Source organism: Manduca sexta, chromosome 23 (assembly GCF_014839805.1).
Source record: "Manduca sexta isolate Smith_Timp_Sample1 chromosome 23, JHU_Msex_v1.0, whole genome shotgun sequence".
Classification (NCBI taxonomy): Eukaryota; Metazoa; Arthropoda; class Insecta; order Lepidoptera; family Sphingidae; genus Manduca; species Manduca sexta.
This window is the reverse complement of record NC_051137.1, coordinates 13,983,909-14,004,562: the sequence shown is the minus strand read 5'-3', so window position 1 is coordinate 14,004,562 and position 20,654 is coordinate 13,983,909. Positions and strand designations below refer to the sequence as shown.

The window sequence follows — 20,654 nt, the reverse complement described above, 5'->3', positions numbered from 1 at the left end:
TTTATGTGATAGAATATTATTTGCTATAAAAGAAATTAAACGTATCAAAAACACAAGTTTGTTTTCATATTCAATATTTCGTTTTATTTTTCAATTTATTGTCTGTGTTATTATTTTATCGTTTAATTTTAAAATAGTTAAAGATATATAAGATACATTAATATATAAAGATACATTTATATTCCACTAAGCTTTTTATCCCAATAAAGTCTTTGTATTTATAAACACAACAAGAGTTCGACATTAATTTAGAAATCACAATGTTAATTAATTGATTATTAATTCATTAAGACGCTTATAGGTCTCTAAATACAACGAACTACATTAAATTTATATGAATAATAATTATTATAGTTTATATTATGTAAATAACTCATTGTTATTGATTATTTCTTGGCTATGAATGACAACTTATATTCTTGCCAAAGAGAACTAAGTCATTAGTTGATGTGACAGCTGACAGAACAGTGAATTGATTTTTTCAACAATGGTAAGGAATTATTCGTAAATAATATTTTATTAACTCTTTGAACCTTTTATATAGTTAATCATGATGAATATCATTATTCCAGTCGCTCACAGACAAGATTTCGATGCTTATGGCGCGGCCAGGCGGCGAAAATGCCCAAAAAGACGACGTACCGTGGTGGATGCGCTACGCTGGTCGGGGGCTTGGGACAGTTGGCAGTTTCAGTCAGTATTACTTTTCCGTAAAATGAATCCTTATCACATGTTTCTCGAATGTGAACTTGTGTTTATACTAACTCGTACATAAGCCTAAGTAATTTACTATCTTATCAGATTTCTTAAGACATCCACCCCCTAGTACTTACAGGATGATTTAGAGCTATCCGAGTTCAGTTTATGCAAAATAAAAATAATTTAAAAGTTAATAGCATGATAAGTAGTGTAAAGCATTAATGTCCAATAAACAATCTTGAATTGGTCACTATTTATGTCAGAAAGGTCTAATGATGTAATGTAAATTAAAACATTTTTTGCAATATTTTTCTAAAGCATGAAGAAGCCAGAGGCTAGGATAAGCACAATGGTTAACTCATATTCATCAATCATCAACCTGTTATGCCACTCTTATTACTTATTAATACAAATTCAAGCAAGCTGCAGAAAGGATAAGACCGAATCCTCAAGAAGAGCAATCATATTAGTTTTTCCCAAAAATATTATACATTGTATAATATACTAGGTTTTGTAAGCTACTTTGTCCATGAAACAGTCTATTACTGGAGTCAAAATTGGTCTTTTCTAGGATAAAAAGTGTTCTTAATAAATCCAAGTTGTGGTCTATTTATGTGACAAATTGGTTGAGTGATTTCTGCCATTGCTCTTTAAGTTCAAACTTTTCTATAACTTTTTTTCATGTTTAAGTAGAATTTGTTTACTTTAGAGCATAGGTAGTTGTAAAGTACTGATGGTTTCGACTTGTGAAAGGCTAATGGACTTAAGTAACATTTTTTCTATATTAACAAGCTTAAAAATATACAGGAAAATGTGCTGGTTCTAAATGTATAAACAATGTTTTAAAAAATAGCCTGTCTGTGGATTTTATTACATTTCTCTTGGTCTATGTAGTGTCTAGGGAAATAATCACTAAATCTCAATAAAAAATATTAATACATACTTGTAAATATTATAATTAAGTTATAATACAGTTACAATTCTTAATTAGGCATAATTTTCCTTTCCTGTTATTGATTTCTTTCTGATTAATTGAACAGGAAAGATTTAAAGGAAAATTGTGTTTAGCTAGATATGAAACAAAATCAAAGGAAGTATAGTATGAGCTATGTTATTTTAAATCAATTATATATACAACAGAATAGATTAATTGGCTCCTGCTCTAGTAAAAGTGTGACATCCCAGGCATATATTAAATGAAAATTCATGTACCGGAGGTTTCTAATATGATATATTGAAATTGTTCATGGGTTTCAATTCAATTAGTGTGGAGTTAGACAGTCGCGGCCTTAACTCATGTAAGGCTCAGGGCACACGTTTTTTCGAAGCAATTTTTTACTCAATTGCCAAAGGAAGGTAATAATTTTTCCTTGCGCCTCTTGCAAGGGCGAGGCCTTGAGCACTTACCCCATTCGCCACACCCTAAAACACTTTATATAAATGAAGTTCCAGATTTTCTGTTTACTTATGACAGAAAAATACCCATGGAACATTGTATGTGTTGTAAAGTTTAAGGTTTCAGGTTCATTCTTTTTTTATTGTTCCAACCATGTAACTATTTAGCCATAACATAATACAAGTACTCTATATCATGTTACATTAAGCCAGTGTGAAATCAACCTTTGGTGTCGTGTTTGTGCGACATGAAATATGAATTAAAAACAATTATGTTATTTACATTCGTCATGATAAGACGCGATAACGATGACTTTTGGTTGATACTGATTATTCATCTCTTATCAATTGTCTTGGTTATGGTTTTTATGCTTTTTATGAAAACGAGTTATTAGAGCTTCTGTAAGAGCATGTAATATATAGTTATGTACTTTAAGTACTGTTATAGTGTTATACAAATATATGTATAGATAAATAAAATAGTAATAGACCACTTCAGTGGCTTAGTTGTATTGGTACGATTGCAGTGCTGAGGTCTCGGGTTCGATCCCTGGGTCGGGCAGTGATATTGCGAATTTCTACAGCGTATCAGCCCGAAGTTTTGAATTTGTGCTCGATATGGCGATAAGTTCGCCTCTTATGACATTATGGGGCAGAATATGCACGGCGAAAAGAGGTTGCACCAGTTGCGCCTCTACCTATCCCTTTGGGGATAAAAGGCGTAATTGTGCGTGATTAAATAAATAAAAATAAAATATCCCAGCAGAAAAATTAAAATCTTTGCCACTTGTTCAACGAAAAAGCTCCCGCTTTTCTTGGAAAATTACCTCTCATTCATAGGATTGTCTAAGAACAGGCCCCATTAAAACTTTTTCTTGGGGTAAAACCTCTCATTGGCAGGTTATGACCCCAGATAGGCTTCCGCTGAAGTCCGGTCGTTACACTAAACCACCAATACTGTAGCTTTAAATGAGAGAAAGATTATTCAGAATCAGGTTTATGGGCGGTCGTATCGCTTACCATCAGGCGAACGGCAAGCTCGTCTCGTCATTCACAGCACTAAAAAAAAAGGTTTTGATAAATTTTATGTGTATTGCATGGATAATCCGGATGACAGCTTAGCGCGAATTATCCTTATCGCTATTTTACCAACATTGGGCAAAGGCTTTACACACACACGCACATCACGAGTTTATCCACAAAGAGGTATGCAGAGGCGCAACTAGGGCACCCAGTTTTCGCCAAGTGTGTTCGAACCCATGATGTGATAGGGGACGAGCATAAATTGCATTAAATTGCTGTGTTAATTGATTTTGAATATTATTTCAACGAAGATAATGCCGATAATAGTTTGGCAGTAAAAAAATCTCTGTTCTATGCTCGGTCATATATGCGCCGGCGCGGCCCTAGAAGTAATTTTCTAGGAATATGATAAGACAAGTGGCACTCTATTTAATTTTGAAGAATAATAATTTTATCTTATCCTACTAATATTATAAGCGTGAGAGTTTGTTAGAAACAAACACGGAAAAGCTAAATGTATTTAGTTGAACTTTCTTACATTAATAGACCGCAGCCTGGATACACATAAGCTAGTTTTTTCTGGTAAAGTGGGTCTATTATTCCGGGAACTGGGGAAACTCTTTGACGCAAGCGTAGTTTTGAATAAAACCAAGCACAGATATATTTTTTAATTAATACAAAAAACTTGTATAGTTAGCAGCTGATTTACTTTGCGTGAATTTTAATATTTTTATTCAAAACCAAAAATGTAAGTACTTGTAGCTAATAAAATACCAATGTGCCATTTTCATCGTAATAAAGTATGATTAAAATATTTTGAAAAAAAAAGCCGGATGTCCGGCCTTGTAGATAAAAATACATCTGTTATCAACGGTCTTAAATTGACGCTGCCCACGCTCACGTTCTTGTTACTAAGGTCAGGTAATCGGAGCGTGGCATTTCATTTAAAGACATTTGTGCTTTAATTATGTAGATTTTTTTAAATATACATAAACGTAGCATTACACCTTTCTTCCTTTCCACGGGCAGGCAGAATATGGAATTTGATTATGTTTGTTTTTTTTGCATTTTTTAATGTGTAACAGCAATTAGTACAAAAAAGAAATCCTTCTTTGAAAACAGCATTAAAATTCGACAAGAAATGAGGCAGTAATTCAAAGTTCAAATATTGCTACGTGCAGGAGTGGGCGTGAAGTGGGTATATAGCCCCATCTCTATTTCGCACGCATCGTAATGCCCGGTGACGTCACATGCAAGTATTTCGTCTCTTTTCTGTCTTTGAAACTCACCCCTACTACCAAATTTCAATGGCTTATAACTTGTCGATTTATCATCAGATTTCAATGATTTCATCTATTTTAGAATTTTTACGACGTACATATTAAAAAATATGTCACTAGTATATTTCGTCCCATATATGATGTAGGTGGTAAGGATATTTTTCAATTCCATACACCGGGCTGATACTTAGGAGGAAACTAAATATAATTTTGCATGATCAGGAATTGAACCTGGGATCTCAGCAGGATAGACGTGCCGCGCGCATAATACAAGTGTATTATCACATGCCTATGATTTATGATGATTATTGGTTGATTTGAGTAGACATAATATACGTGGTTTATTCTATTTAGACATTTAATTCAAATAAAAAAGAGACGCACATACTAATGCGTTACGTCACCGTGCATTATTGTGCATATAAGAAAGAGAAAACAAGATAACTACTATACGCGTACTGTTTATCTTTATATTGAAATATTTCAATTTATTATACTCCACAAGTATCTCTCTGTACTCAAACTTTATTACTATTTAAAAAAAGCTAAACATAATAATGTAATTTATATTTTAACATGGTAATAACAGACGATTCTACGATTTTATTGTTGTCCACTCCTACACAATATCTACCGCTAGTGGGCTACAATTTGTGAATGAGTTACAATTGCTTCATGAACGCAATTTAGGCGCGATATTTTACACGCCATTATAGTGACACTTGGCATAAGCTAGAAGTACAAAGAGTCTTAGGTTATATAGAGCGGAAATAGGATGATTAGCACACAAAAATTTTGCGCTCATGCTATGGTTACTTGGTCTTCCGCAGCAAAACTCCAATGTAAAATACTATATTTTTTCCATATCGTGATTTTCACGTTTTTAATGTGCATAGTAGCATATTTTCTATACATATTTTATTTTTGTGTTCATGTCTAAGAAAGCCGTGACATCTTGTTATACGGACAATCCAAATAAGACAACTACTTTTTACCAACCGGTAATTACTTTTGGAGCACATATTTCGTCCTGATGTGCACTCTATAACCGCACTACATACATAAGTACATACATGTATTCCTAAAAGGGAAGTGGTGGCACCATCGATGGACAGATTAATCCATCCGTATTTTAATTATGTTAAATCTTTATCACAAACGTAATTTAAAGTTTACGCAAAACATTAAATGTAGGTTTGTACAAATTTTATAAAAATGAACTACAGTGGCAATTGCTATATCGGTCACTTCCTCTACTACAGAGAGGATTTAGACCTTAGTCCACCACGCTGGCTTTGTGTTCACTTATTGTGTTTTTTAATGAAAATATTCCCATTGAACATCATACGACATATCGGTTATTATGTTAATGATTATCGCTTGCTAGTCGACACAATTATGCCAGCCTGTTTGAAAACGCATATACACCGGCTGATCCCGGAACGCGACACACTAACGAACCCTTTACTTCCAGTCGCAATAATCCTCGGGCTGATCAACTGCTTGAGTATAGTGGTGTTCAACGTGGCGTGCCTGATCGCCGGCATATGGCAGATGTTGGCAGGGTTCATAGTGATAGTGTGCGAGGCGCCCTGCTGTTGCTTCTTCATAGACTACGTGCAGACCATCAGTGACAAGATGGAGACCAGGCCTTACTGGAACAAGGCTGTGTTGTACGTGTGGTGAGTTATTTTATATATTATTTTAAATTCATACGTTATTTAAATGCTAAAAAAAAACAAATGATGGAACGAAATTGAAATCATGACCATCTAGATTCATGGCATACGTTTTTGCTTCTTGGAAAGGCTTAGGGCCAAAACCATGCTGCCCAGAAATGTCATAAACGTCACGTTTAATCTATGTATATGTGTTTCATTGCGTGTACCTTCAGTAATCTCGGCATAAATATGAAGACAGAATGGAAGTATTTTGTCTTGAGTCAATTTTTGTCCACTGTAATTTAAGGAGCTTTATCGTGTTTGCTATTTCGCTCCATACATCCGCTTTCGTTTCGTCTTTAAGACGAATAAGATAAGCGCCTCCTAAAGTTCCTATGGTAGGTTTTTGTATCATGTATACCTTGATCGCCGTCTTATGTTACTAAAATATAATAAGTTTTCTTTTTTTTATTCTTTAATTGTTTTATGGAGGGTTTTATCACAGATGATAATATCACCCTATATAGTATGCGTACTTATGAACTAAATACATTGATCGCCATTCTGTGTTTCTTAAATACAGTATGTTGATTGAGTAAGTCGTTCATATTTGCGCTTGCCATCTATATCTCGGATCGAATTGGCTATTAAACTAACAAAAGAATACGTTTTGTTTGGATTGCGCGTGATTCATTTGCATCGGTAGGTACTCGCGGTTAATTAGTTTGTTGTTCTCGTTTGAATGCGTTACGTCGGATGTCATTTACATCAGCTGTGTTGAAGCTACTGACTGCAGTTCAATTGACGGTTTATTATTTGTTGACGTCATTATAACCTTTGGAGGATATAAAGCATGGTGTATGTACCGGTGAATGAATGGTAACAATTTATCATGCGTCATAAACAGGATTCTAATTACAACTTTATTTTTTATAACTATTGGCTAAATGCAACTAAATTGTGAAGCCAAAAAGGAAAAAAAAACTATATATTTTTTTAACACATGCCGTCTTACAGCTAAGAAGCTATCTCTTCCAACCACCAATTGAGACTCTAACTGAGGAGTAGAAGTATGCGTGTATACTGGATAATCTACACAAACATAAATTGTCGAAACTCATTCCTTCAATGGAGTTTGAAGTCAGCCAGGTGGCCAGGCGTAAAAACTAAGTCGAATTGTTTCTTAGACATACTTGAAAAAATGGGGTACTCAGACAATATTGGTATGCCATAATGCTGTCAAGAGTTGTGGCGGTACAATTAGAGCATACGCGTACATTGCCATCTCGTCAACATCACCGGAACTGCGAGAAGTCCCCACACACAGTTATACACCACAGAGTTGTATTTTGGGGGTTTTATAGAACCCAGCTTTCTCCTGCTAACAGACCCTACTGACCTTATCTAGAGTATGATCGAGATAGTGTTGACTGATTCGAGATGCTTATCCCTTGCCAGTTGACACAAATATGCCGGCTTGTTTAAAAACGGATGTACACAGGTTAATGCCGGAACGCAACGTATTTACGTAATCCACTATAGCGCTATCATAATTTCCTACCACCAGCTCTTTCAGGCAACAGACTTTGTAGGTACGGATTTTTGATCTTTATGGTGGTTAGCTTCATCATTTTAACAGACACTGACTATACTCTCACGGTTCCCACAAATAGCGATAGATTGCTCAATGAAGGAAGCCAGCACGATTTTAGGACGAGCCTGGCTCTCCCTTTGTTACAATTTGGGACTTTCGTACGAAAGACTATGTCACATAGTTACAAAATTTTGTAGTAACCTTTACATGATAATTAAGAAACGAGAACTCGTTTTGTTTATTAAAAATGGACCACAAAAATCCGTAACAGGTTAATGACTTACGTAACTGTTCTAGTTTTTGTTGAATATTAACCATGCGCGGTACACTTTCTTTTCTTATTGAATCTGATATTGTACAATGTGTGGCGAATTTGGTTTCATATTTTTTTTTAATTACTATAAGCATTATGACACGCGATGTGTAAAAAAATACATATGCAAACCATGATCATATGTCATTATTTTTTATTAGGAAACGGAAATTTTATTTTCACAGCGGTATAGTTACAGTGCCGTAATGTAGTGTGAGTAATCCTGAAAAGCAATAGCCTAGTTGGTTGTGGAACGGACTGCCGAGATGAAAGTCCGCAGGTTCAAAGCCCTAGGGCACATACCTCTAACTTTTCTAAAATGATGTGTGTATTCTTTGTGAAATATCGCTTGCTTTAACGGTGAAGGAAAACATCGTGAGGAAACCTGCAAACCTGAGAAGTTCTCTATAGGACTTTTAAGGGTGTGTAAAGTCTACTAATCTGCACTAGGCCAGCGTGGTGGACTAAGGCCTAATCTCTCTCAGTAGTAGAGGAGGTCCGTGTCCAGCAGTGGGACAGTATATAATACAGGGCTTATATTATTAATTCTAATAAAATACCGACTAATAAGAGATCTCGTCGCGATATAATGCCTATTATATTCGATTAAAGGACCAAAATTTGGTAGGGAGAAACACGCGTATCCAAAATTATATTATCAGCTTTCGTATGTAACATAAAATTACCATGTCATTGTAAGGTCCTAGGTCCATAATCATGATAGACAATTACTCAACAATTTTTTTAGTATTAAAAAGAAATAAGGCTACAAAATATAAAAAACAGACACACACACACACACATCACGCATGTATCCCCGAAGGGGTATGCAGAGGCGCACTCAGGGCACCCACTCTTCGCCTAGTACGTTCCGTCCAATGATGTCATAGGGGGGACACTATCGCCATATCAGGCACGAATTCCAGACTTCGGGCTGATACGGAGCAGAAAAATTAAAATATCAGTTCGACCCGGGATTCGAACCCAGGACCTCAGAGCGCTGTCGTACCGCGCATGCAGTACAAATACTCCACCGAGGCAATCTACAAAATATAAGTTTTAAATAATTTATGGTTTGATTTATTTTCAGCCTCGCGTTACCTCCGTTCTTCCTCTGCTTCCTTAGCATGAGCACCTGGTTCGGCAGCGGCATGATCTTCGGCACCGGCATCATTTATGGCATGATGGCGCTCGGCAGGAAGTGAGTATTACCCTACATTCATTAATTTAATCTCGGTGATGGGGCTTTGAGCTAACTTTTTCAATTACGAGATGAAAGCTTCGATATCGGTATTTGAATTTTTAGTCCAGATTATTAAAAAAAATATAATTAAATTTTATGTGATTGCACATATTATCTTAATAATTAGTTTTAAAAGCGCTAATTCAAAGGAAGTTTGTTTTAAATTGATAGTAATCGTTAAGTTTTCGTAAGAATTATTTGAAAATTGATATGGTTATTTTTTACATTTTATGTTCATTATTTATTTAATCTACGGGCCTCCTGATATTTTAATTATAAAAATAATATTTCAAGTAAAAACAGTATCTCTATCTATTAAATATTTCCATTCAGTTTCAATTTGTCTGAAAATTTTCGTCTCGTATCAACTATAACTTTGGTGTGGGTGAAATTTATTGCCTCTAATTATTGTTTTTAATTCGTTGGCTCATTCCTACAAGGTCCTATGTTTATTTTAACTATACAAAAAAAAATTGAAACAGTGTCATGTTGGTAAATACTAGTAAAGCTAATTTATGGCTCCCCATTTATTTATCTTTAAGAATTGTCGGAAATTTTCACTCAAAAAGATTTAGAATTGTGTGACATATACAATTCAATTTACACATCAATTATAACACAGAACTTTGTAATAGTGAGCCAGAAAGTTGTGTATTAAAAACTGTTATATCTATCGCCTGATCTCTCTCCGGTCATGTTGGATTGCCGTCCAACCCAACTATGAGAGTGAAGGAATAGAGAGTGCCTGTGTGTATTGCGCACACACTTGTGCACTATAATCTTCAGCGTGTGGCTGAAATTAGGAATGATACATATCTATGTAGTTGTATAATTAACATGTTACGTTAGGCTAGGAATTTTGTAAATATTTACAAAGTTATCGATTTATTAAGCAATTAAATGTGAAATATTTTTGACCATGTTATTCCTGATATGAATGTCATTGTGTGAGTTTAAACTTCCGTAGCTTGGTGGGAGGGATAAGAGCTGTAGTTATAGATCGCCGGCTCGATTCCTGCTGCGATATTAATGGGTTATCGTTAATCGATACGACGATATCTACTTCATGACTTGTATCAGACTTAAATATATAATTTTGATTTTGAAAATTGGGGTAGTAACAGCATCTTATCCGCTGTAGCTATCAAAAATTTTATTAGGAGATTGTCCAACATTTTCAAAGATATGTTTCTCTGCATTCATAGATTTTAGAAAAACAATGGTTTAGAAAATAGACAATTTACGTAAAAAGAAACAATTTTCACTGTTTCTTATAACGAGACCAATTAAGATTTGGGTATTTCTATGTCAGGTATAGATTAAAACTTTTCAAATTGAATCCACCCTGTATTTTGTAGAAATATGTTGCATTGGCGTTATTCTAGTTATATATATTTTACAACAAATTGCATCGAAATAAGCCTATAACTCGGCTGATAGCAAAACACTAGCTTCGGACTGATCTATATATTTATATTTGCGATTTTTGTGGGCATATGTTTGTGCATGACGAGCACGCAAACAGCTCTGATATTTGGGGTGTTGCAAAAAAAACAATTGAATCCTTTGGCATCCGCCTGTACATAATGTATGGAATGTAAAAGTAAAGAAATAATATGTATATTTATTTGAAATTTTTACACACCCTATATTCTGTCATATACAGAGTGTTCAATATACACTATGACATGTATAAATAATAGTAATTTGACTAAATGTATATTTGGATGAATTCATTTTTGAAGAAAGGGAGTAAGGGCACATTACTATAAAAATAAGGAGTTCATCAAAGCTAAAATAAAAAAATATTAATCTCTTATTTATTTAGCGCAAAATGACGAAATTTACCGTCAGTTGTCATAATAATTTAGCTTTGAATGATAAACAAACTATCATTTTTTTATTGGTAAATTGAGTGCCCTTTCAAAGTTATATAATTCGTTCAATAAAGACCTGTCAGGAACGCATTCTCTCAGCGGCTACTTAAAACCATAAGGTTGTTTTACAAACTGACTCCCATGGCTTACATAACAAACGACTAACTGACGTTAGAGGTATTAATGTTGAGCGTACCCGGTGTGTTTGTTGCGTGTGTAATGTCCGGGGCGGTGGCAGGGGGTCGCGCGACGACATGGCGGCGATGGCGGCGGGCGCGGGCTCGCCGGGCGCGCCGCCGCCCGCGCACGACCACACGCTCACCCTCATGGAGGACCCGGACGTGTGGCGCCCCAACTAAACAGGCAACTAATCCACCCCCAGCAGCATGGCTTTATACGCTTGGCATTTTATTTGTGTGCCGTTCTAACTTGAGGCGAGGCGTGTGGCGCAGCACAGCGTAGGATGTTGCACAGGAATGTTTGTCAACAGTCATGCAGTGACAGTGTACTTTCGCATTTCTTGACACATAATATTTTATTTGATTATGTGGGTACACCTATAGCTATTTGATACAGTTTATGAGTTTCAATACATGGTTGTAATTGTAATGTGTACTTGTGGTTGGTAAGATTCACAATCTGTTTAAGTCACAACCATATTATTATAAGTTTTCTTGCACCATGTTTATCAGTTGACTTTCTTGTTCATTTGTCAGTCTACTATGAAAAATTTCATTTCTTGAAAGTGTTAAAGAACCAAGCGTGCAGCTTCGCCAAATTTTATTTATTATAACATTTGTTCTACTCTGTGCTGCATTGCCTGCTATTAAGGAGACGCTAAGCCTTTTTACCATTCAATGTTGATTTTGTGCACGTAACTTCGATGTATATTGCTTACCAGCGTCTTGTATTTCTTAAGTTTTAGCACAATACAACATTATATGTATATTTTTTATATTTTACCACTATTTTAAATATCTACTTGGAATCATCAGTAGCAAGTTAATTTTTAGTCAAAAAATGTAAATGGAATCATGTTTTTAAATCTAAATAACATATCAAAGTAAATTTTGGTTGGCTATGGAGGAAATTTCCATGGAAATTGGTTTATTATATTTTTTTTATTTAATTTATTTAATGTAAATATCGTTTTTGTATTTGAGCATGTATGAGATACATAAATTTCAGTTTTAGTGGTTTGGCATAAGAATTGGTGTTTTCATTTTTTATTTTAATTATATTCGGTTTAGGAAAAATATATCAAGAATAATTATTATAATATACAAGGTTATGGTCCATTTTTAAACATCAATACCTGCTTAAAAGCCTAATTATCCTTTCTCTGTCAACCAGAGCATCGGCAGAGGAGATGAGGACGTCGGCGGCGAACCTGGAGGCTGGAATGGCTCAGACCTCCGCCCCACGCGCCAACCTGGTGGCCAACGAGCAGCCCGTCAGCTTCACCGGCGTCCCAACCCGTCACTGACCTCAGTAAGTCCTCCCACCACGCGGCCACAACACAACAAACGCTGCGAATACAACACATGTGTTACAAGTTACAGTTGATGAACATATTATCAAACTCATTGACAGCTGTCAACATCGAAATTGTTAGAAATTTGTATTTGAGAGTTTGCATATTTTGGATGCTTTTTTATCTGTTCTACATTTATACTCTGCCGTTTGACAGCTGTCAAGAGTGATGCGACCAACGAACGGTCTATGGTTCAAGCGTTTTGGCGCGGAAAAATAATTTCTAATTGATATTGTAAGACATTTGTTGGTTGAAAATATATATTTTAAGAATGCTTACCTGTTCGAGAGTTGTAATATAGTTCATTATGTTTAGTGTTGCCAATGTAAACCAGTGTCCTCCAACAACAGCATTGCCAGCTTACGAAATTCTTTTACAGCAATGTGTGTAGGTTTGTTTGTATATTTCTCAATGTTATACATAAATTACAATAGTTTTATTTAGTCTAGTTTCAAAAATATATTGTATGAGGCTAGTAACGAAATAAAGTTAAATTGATAGAGTGCACTTCCTTTCACAAAACAAAGGACCATTTTTATGTGTTCACGTGACTGCTAATAAAGGTCATCGTTCATTCATTCACTCAATTATGTATGGTTTTTCTAGAACTGTCAAAGTGACAGGTGTTTTAAAATCGCCTTTGTCACTCTTAATTATTGTCTTTGTATCGAGTTTCCTCTTAGTGTTAAAGCAGCGTAAAGCAATTTCTTAAAATATTGAGTATATTATGAACAGTAATATTTCCAAGATAGATTTTATCAAAAAAGCGATTTATAACAAATACTTTTTTTAAATACATTAATATAATAATATGTGGTCCCCTTCGCGTGGGTGTTACGTTGGCTGTCATTCTTTGACTATTGTTCTAAAATCTCACGCTTTTTAATTGGCTTATTATTTCGCAAAATACATTCTAAATCAAATAAAATTTGCAAAATATCAGGGAAATGCAGATTTATTGTTTAGATTTGAGATCGGTTAACGTGCAGTTAGTGTTCACTGACTCTATTTTACAATATCAATAAATTAAATACTGTTATATATCAGTAGTTTTTGGTTCAATAAAGTAATACGATTTTTAATACATTGAGGCCTAATCAACACGAGAAGAATGTGTCCTCATTTAAAAATATTTATGCTGGTAACATTATACTGATGCAGCCATACAATTGTCTAACCGTCTAGCCCAAAAATTGCGTACCAATTCAGTGTATTGCACACGGTGAACTTGGTATGAGAGACGTTACACAAAGGCTAGGGTTTATAGCATATTTGTTAAAAATAAACAATGTCCGCCCGACCGTCGGATGGTTGGACGATTGTGTGGGTGCACCTTTTTGCATACTACCCGATCTCTTTTATTATTCCTTACGCAGCTAATTAGAAACTTAGTCATATTGTAAACATTTTCTAGCATTTTTAGTGTATCTAGAGGGCTGTTATAGTATAATTTGGTAATAAGTTTATTTAGTCGACGACGCGTGGGGTTGTGTTTTTTACTTACATATCTTCAACATTCACCTTTTGCAGGGTAGATGGATTTGTTTATCGGAGTGTATATTATTATAGCAGAGTTAAATTTGAAAAATATATGAAATGATTTGTTGATATTTTTATGGTCAATGTGTTGTTGCCTTTTGGTTATTATGGAAAGGTTTTTGTCGTAATGCAGTCATTTTTTACTCACGTGTGCGTTAAAATGAGCTAGATGCGAAATCCTACCTTATTTAACATTTAACAAAATAGAAAATATCATGTACTGGGTAATAAGTTTTTTGTCTACATTGGACACGTATATTAATAATTATTATGAAATGTATTGAATTATCAGATGTAGTTAGTAAAATTCACTTGACATTGGTGTAAGGTGTTTGAGTAATTTATTAATAACATTTATTGTATCTTTCATATTGGCGTTGTTGGCCATACGTAGCCTTGAAGAGAGGGGGGGACCCACCCTTCTCCTAGCGGTTAGGGAATATTCCATGTTTTAAAATATAGCTTGATCTCTAAAGCATATTCTAGCTTCGTATTGAATGGAATGTATGTTCAAGGTATTCGAGTTTGGGGTACTGAACTAACTTTGCTAGAATGTTTAGATCTATCTTGTCCCTTATTGGCCAAAGTTCTAATAATGTTCGTTGCTAATATAACTTATCGAGGATCGCTGCCTATTGTAAGGACAAGGGAAAATGTTTTTCGTTCGTGGTGCGGTTGTAGTCAGCTTAGAAGTGGTATATCTACTGTAGATCAAAAGCATATGTGGGTACGAAGGAAAATCAAATTAATAAAAAAAACGTTTAGAGAGTGGAGACAACGACCGCGCTATGTATTAAAGGGAAGTATGCATGGCCGATAAAGCGGGACGTTTCCTCGCCATAAACTTGTGTATATATAGCCGAACATTGTTGGAAAGTTTTTAAATGCTTCGCATAGCCCATTGGATGTAAAATTTCTAAATAATATATACAATAACAGCTTTATATAAATTATTCGGGCTAACATAGGAAAATGTGCTTGGTACGTTATGTGGGTTTATTAGAGCCCGCATAGGGACGGATCCAAGGTACGTACCAATTGTGTGAAGGTACCCTTATTGGAAAGGAGTTTGTGGAATTTGCAGTCGCGGATTTAGGGGCATTGTGACGTTACTAAAATGTTGTTCTCTATAAGATAATGTAAAATTACCCTATTCCCGCGCCTGAATCAACACTGACATTACTGTCAGTTGTCAACTTGCGATTGTCTATGCATTCCAAATTGAACTGATGTGTTTTACCAATACTTATGTTCTAAGTAATGTATAATTTACATAATATAATGAGATATTTTTAATTTAATTTTAAAACAATGTTTCGGAAACATCATACGAAACAACCAATCGACTGTTTTCTAATAAACTTCATTATCTAAGCAACTTTTCAGAAATGGTCATAAAAGGCGAATGTTTTTCCTGTTTTTGTTATTAGTCTTATATTTAAATAAATATTTGTTGGTGTAACAATTACCGTCACAACGACTTGCAGAATATTGAATTTTTAAATGCAGTTTGTAATTCACTTGCATTGGTCATGTTTGTTATTTTGTTTTATGGCAACACAAAACGAAATTGTTAACTTTCAATAAACTTAACAACAAAAAAATATTAATAAGATTTTATAAATAAAATTAGGCAGTCGATTATTCTTATTAACTTATTTATACCATGTGAATTATTCATTTATTGAAATAAACAAACGGTTGATGTTTCTCAAACATTGGAAAAATATTGTCTGTATCAAGCTGTTTCTTTAGATATTTTCTTATATTTATTTTTATTTACGTCCGCTGTCAAAATGTTAACCAATATAGCGAACTTGAGAAATAGAAATTGTCAAATGTCGCGTACGATGTTTTTTTTAATAAGTACTTGCTCGGCAAAGTGACCCCGCTGCATCTGATGGTAAGTGGAATGGGGTCCGATAGAATGTCGACTGACGAGAGATGATTACCCCTCGACAGTCGACACGATTATGCCGGCCTGTCGAATCGGATATACTCAGCCTGGTTCCGGAACGCGACACACTTACGTGGGCCACTATGGATATAAAATATATCCTACAATTTATCAGCGATCTGTAGCGTAGCAGTAGTTATTTATTTACAGGAAACATTATTACAACAATGTCAATTTGTTAATGTATGTTGTTAGATGAATTAAGATTAGAAATGGGGTCACACTCAAATGTACTCAATCCGTTCATATGAAGTGATTGTAGTTATTAGTATTGATGTTTACTTTCTTTTAGCACTACCTCCAATTCGAGTATAGAGTAATTTATTTAAAAAAATCATGATTATTGGAATCCCAAAAAGTGTCCATAACTGGTTAAATGTTTTCGTATTTCGACCTCTGGAAACTCCCATATTCTTGATATAAGATTAAGTCTATGGTTACTATAAAAAAATGGAATTCAGTTTAAATTCTCTTCGAGTTTCGGCATCATGATTGTAATGAAGCATAATAATATGGAGGTTTCGGTATGGGTTTATATTATTACTAATAGTACAATCACTTGTGATGTCAATATGTAAAAAACACAAATTATAATGTATTGAGGGAATCGTTCCGCACAGCATATAAATCGATGTTACTATTGCAAAATATTTTTGTAAAATAAATTAAGTTGTATTCGTTGGCGATGTAAATGGGGCTATTGCTTATAAAATTGCATAATATTTAAATTCAATTTTATGGTTCCGAAAAATTACTATTTTGGTAGTTTGGAAATATCAAATCGGTGCAATATAATTTTTTTATGAATATAGTATTGCCAATATGGTAAGCAATGTTACTACGTCCCTAAGCTATGGTAAACATGCAGGTTTTATGTTTTGCCACCTAATATATGTAAATGAATTTTTTTCTTTGTCAAAATGTGTTCGCCCCATCTATTCGCCAAGGATAATCTCTACATCCTAAAACATGAGTCGGAGACGGCGTAAAGTATTATCGTGTGTAAGAGAGACCCTAGTCCTAGGTAATGTTTTTTCTAGTAATAATATTATTGCTCATACACAGCCAATATTTTAGCGAATTATTTTTTTATTAACGCGTGTGTACGTATGAATGTGTTGCTACATATAAATTATTTTTACGGCTGGCATCATTTTACCGTCAAGGTAACATTTATTGCGTTGTTACAGGCAACTTTGTATGTGTATGAATTGTGCTTCCTCATTTTATTCCTTTTATGACCTTATAATATTTTTTATCGCATTCATTTATGTAACGTTATGATTATTGTTAATTTAGGAATTTTCGTTTAGATTGTATATAATGAAATTCGAGATATAGAACATATTATAAATCAAATATTCTTAGATCATGTTTGTTTCGGATAAGCCTGCGGATGAATTTGTTTTGCTGTATTGTAAACTAAACGCCAGTGCAAAATTTACCTTATTGGTCACAATAGAAATGTCTATGGTAGTAGAAAATGTTACAGTGTTTCCAGTATTAGTAATGAAAATGTAGCCATATAAAAATTTAATAATGGAACAAGTTTTATCTCTTACAGTTTTAGTTGTAAAATAGTATGCACTGGTAGTTTAGTTTGTATGAATCCACTGTTCATGAGGTAACATTACCGCGGTAAGGTAACGTGTATGTATACATAGATATAGTGTAAGCAGTTGCTGTTGTTCTCGAGTTAATGTTACTGTTTAGGACGGCATATTCTGTAATAAATGTGTGTATATTGAAAATTGGAATTTTTATTTACAATTATTTTCATAATTATTTAATACGTGCGTTGTGTACGCTCGCCCAAGCTGCGATAATCACACCAAAAGCAATATGTCAGTGTGCTGTCTGAAGTGTGCCACACTCACTGTGCCATCATGTTTCGGAAGTTTATGTTGACAATTATTAAAAACCATTCTGTTTAGAATTGAGATGGATATATTCTGTTTTATTTTTGGTTCGTTTAATCACACAAAATCGTAAGTAATTTAAAATTAAAGATAGCCCGTTGGCCAGTAAACAAAAAAGAAACAAAAATTTGATAAATCAATTTATTTACATTTCTCATACAACTAGATACAAAAATGAAATTCCATAATTGTTTTATAATTATATACATATGTATTACTTTATACTTTGTTTTTATTTATTTAATAGGATATTCATGAACTAATTGTCATTTTAAACGCAGAATCAGAAATTTATCAGAACATGTTACAGAGTGGCAATACTTGGCTATATTGTTTTTTATAAAGAAATTATTAAACTCACTGATTGGCTGAAATAATTACGCCAGAAATTATTAAAGTCACTGATTGGCTGAAATAATTACGCCATAAATTATTAAACTCACTGATTGGCTGAAATAATTAGGCCATTAATTATTCCCATCCATTTAGAGTGGAGTTGATGGGTGAAAGGCCCATTGACATAAGCAACATTTTTTCAAAGTTCTCTCTCATATTCACCTGGCTAGACATTTCTTTTTATATACTTATAGCATGTGCTGTTTTTCCAACTTGAAATTGTCAGAATTGTTGTAAAAAAAACAGACAAACAAAACAAATTGAATTGAAAGGTCTAGGTCAAAAGCTGCAGAAAAAGATATTACTTAATTAGCTTTTCAACCATCAACATAATTAATATTGCTAATAAGCCAACTCTCATCTGTTTTATGCATGTCTAGCGTCGAAGGTGAACATCATGACATACTTATGCAATACCAAAAAAAACAAAATGCGTGGCAAACATCATTTTCAGTTGCATCTAAATGATAGTTTTATTAAAGATATGAAACAGCAATTACATTAAGTCTTCAGTCTTTCTCTTCGATCTTATTTACAGCAAAAGCCTGTTGAAAAAAGTACATAGTCTTATTGATTTATGCGCAAGGGTTATTAACATTTTTTTATGAAACATGTAGAAAATACATAACCCAACTGAAATTAGGTAGCATAATTACAAAAGGTCCATAACAGTCATTTATATTAATGATGTAGTTGTTTTCATTCAGCATTTAATATGACTAAGTCACAGTACTATAATTAAGGCACTGCCAGCAATGACCAGGCACAGGGCACAGAGCCTAGAGAATTGCAGAAATCATCAGAACAGGATAAATTATTGGGATATACATGGGCGCAATTACAGAGGCTCTCACCAGCCATATAAAAAGTTAGTTTAGACCATTGCTGGCTCATAATATTTAATAATTAGGTATACCACATTAGAATGCTTGCCCAGTGATGATGGCAGATGGATATAAAACTGTGAAACCGACATCGATAGACTGTTCAATAAAAAAGACCCATATCATTCACTAAATCACACACACTGTATTACTTACTAGGCTTTCAATTTAAATATAGCTTCTGTGATTGTTCCGTGCCGTTGTATGAGACATTGTTTCTTATCGGTCTCTAAGCACACAGTGGGCGGTTTCAGATTCGGTTGTATTTTGCAAGCTTGTTCAGAAATCGCAACAACAATGCCTGCCGAGTCTACGTGAGCTGTTCCTTTCGCTGCCAAACAAAGGCCTTGGTGGTCAGCGACTAAGCACCCACTGACGTTGGGAGTCGACATGATCTCCTCGATCACTTTATCGAGTTCTTTTTCCATTATAATACGTTTTAGCTTGATATTATGAACAATACGTGTTTTTCAGTGTTGGTCGTCGTATCGAACAGAGACCAGTATCGAATTGTCAAAAATTGACACTATGCGTCTGTGAGCTGTCAAAATTAATGACATTTGAAAAAAAAAACATATTTTTCTTCGTCCTTAGAGGACAGGCGTTAGTTTTACGACCATACTGCCTAGTCTTACGTATTTCTTTACTTGAAATTTAAATTCTTAGCATATTGTTTTTCATAAGTAATAAAAATTTATCAAACCGAATGTGTGCGTTCTTATTATTTTAGTCAAATATGTATGTACATCAATTAAAATTTAAACCATTTCAATATAACCCACTTCAATGAACCCACTATATTTTATTTAAGGCGAATTATTAAAGGCGTACTCTCCGTACACCTTTACTAATTCGAGAAGTTGCTGATAGTTTATAACAGGGATATCTTATAAATACACAGAGGTAAATTGATTACAATGTTTATATACAGTGGCACAGCGAAGGTTTTATTCGGGCTCAACAAAAAAATTGCTCTTCTTATTTCAGTAGGGTAAAAAGAAAAAACACAATCCCAGATTTCACCTATACTACAAAAAATTGCGGTATGCGTCAAGCCGCCCATTTTAGAATGTGCCGCCCCTTTTTTATGTGCTGCTCAGGGCCACAGCCTTCTTGGCTCCCTCCTCGTTACGCCACTGAATATATTATATAGCCTGAATTAAGTATTAAGAACAACGCGTATTATTTAAGTACTAATGTAGGTCCCTATATTATAAAATGAAATGTATTAAGTACTTTTCATTTTAAATTATAAAACTATTAATTATAAAACGCATAGGTAACTAACTACGTAACTTGAAAGCCAAGTACACGAGGACTTTTGGCATGTCCCCCTTGTT

At 34.2% G+C, this 20,654-nt stretch overlaps 2 protein-coding genes across 2 annotated transcripts; one reads left to right on the top strand and one right to left on the bottom strand.

Annotated features, from left to right (window-relative positions):
• Nucleotides 1-436: 436 nt before the first annotated feature.
• LOC115445324 (calcium channel flower) lies at nucleotides 437-17,866 on the top strand. Its single transcript, XM_030171551.2, has 5 exons — nucleotides 437-490; nucleotides 573-693; nucleotides 5,872-6,079; nucleotides 9,056-9,166; nucleotides 12,439-17,866. Exons 1-5 carry the CDS (start codon nucleotides 488-490, stop codon nucleotides 12,569-12,571), a joined length of 576 nt encoding a protein of 191 aa, XP_030027411.1. The 5' UTR covers nucleotides 437-487; the 3' UTR covers nucleotides 12,572-17,866.
• A 293-nt stretch (nucleotides 17,867-18,159) lies between these two features.
• LOC115445361 (ragulator complex protein LAMTOR5) lies at nucleotides 18,160-19,833 on the bottom strand. Its single transcript, XM_030171597.2, has 2 exons — nucleotides 19,471-19,833; nucleotides 18,160-18,975 (listed from the first exon to the last, which is right to left on the bottom strand). Coding segments are annotated over exons 1-2 (273 nt in total). The 5' UTR covers nucleotides 19,743-19,833; the 3' UTR covers nucleotides 18,160-18,974.
• Nucleotides 19,834-20,654: the final 821 nt, after the last annotated feature.

What these genes read in the sequence shown, in the direction of transcription:
- LOC115445324 (XM_030171551.2), top strand. An exon ending in TGGGACAGTTGGCAGTTTCA is followed by an intron (nt 694 to 5,871) that starts GTCAGTATTACT and finishes CTTTACTTCCAG; the next exon opens with TCGCAATAATCCTCGGGCTG. An exon ending in ATGATGGCGCTCGGCAGGAA is followed by an intron (nt 9,167 to 12,438) that starts GTGAGTATTACC and finishes TCTGTCAACCAG; the next exon opens with AGCATCGGCAGAGGAGATGA.
- LOC115445361 (XM_030171597.2), bottom strand. Translation starts at nt 19,742, where the DNA reads ATGGAAAAAGAACTCGATAAAGTGATCGAGGAGATCATGTCGACTCCC.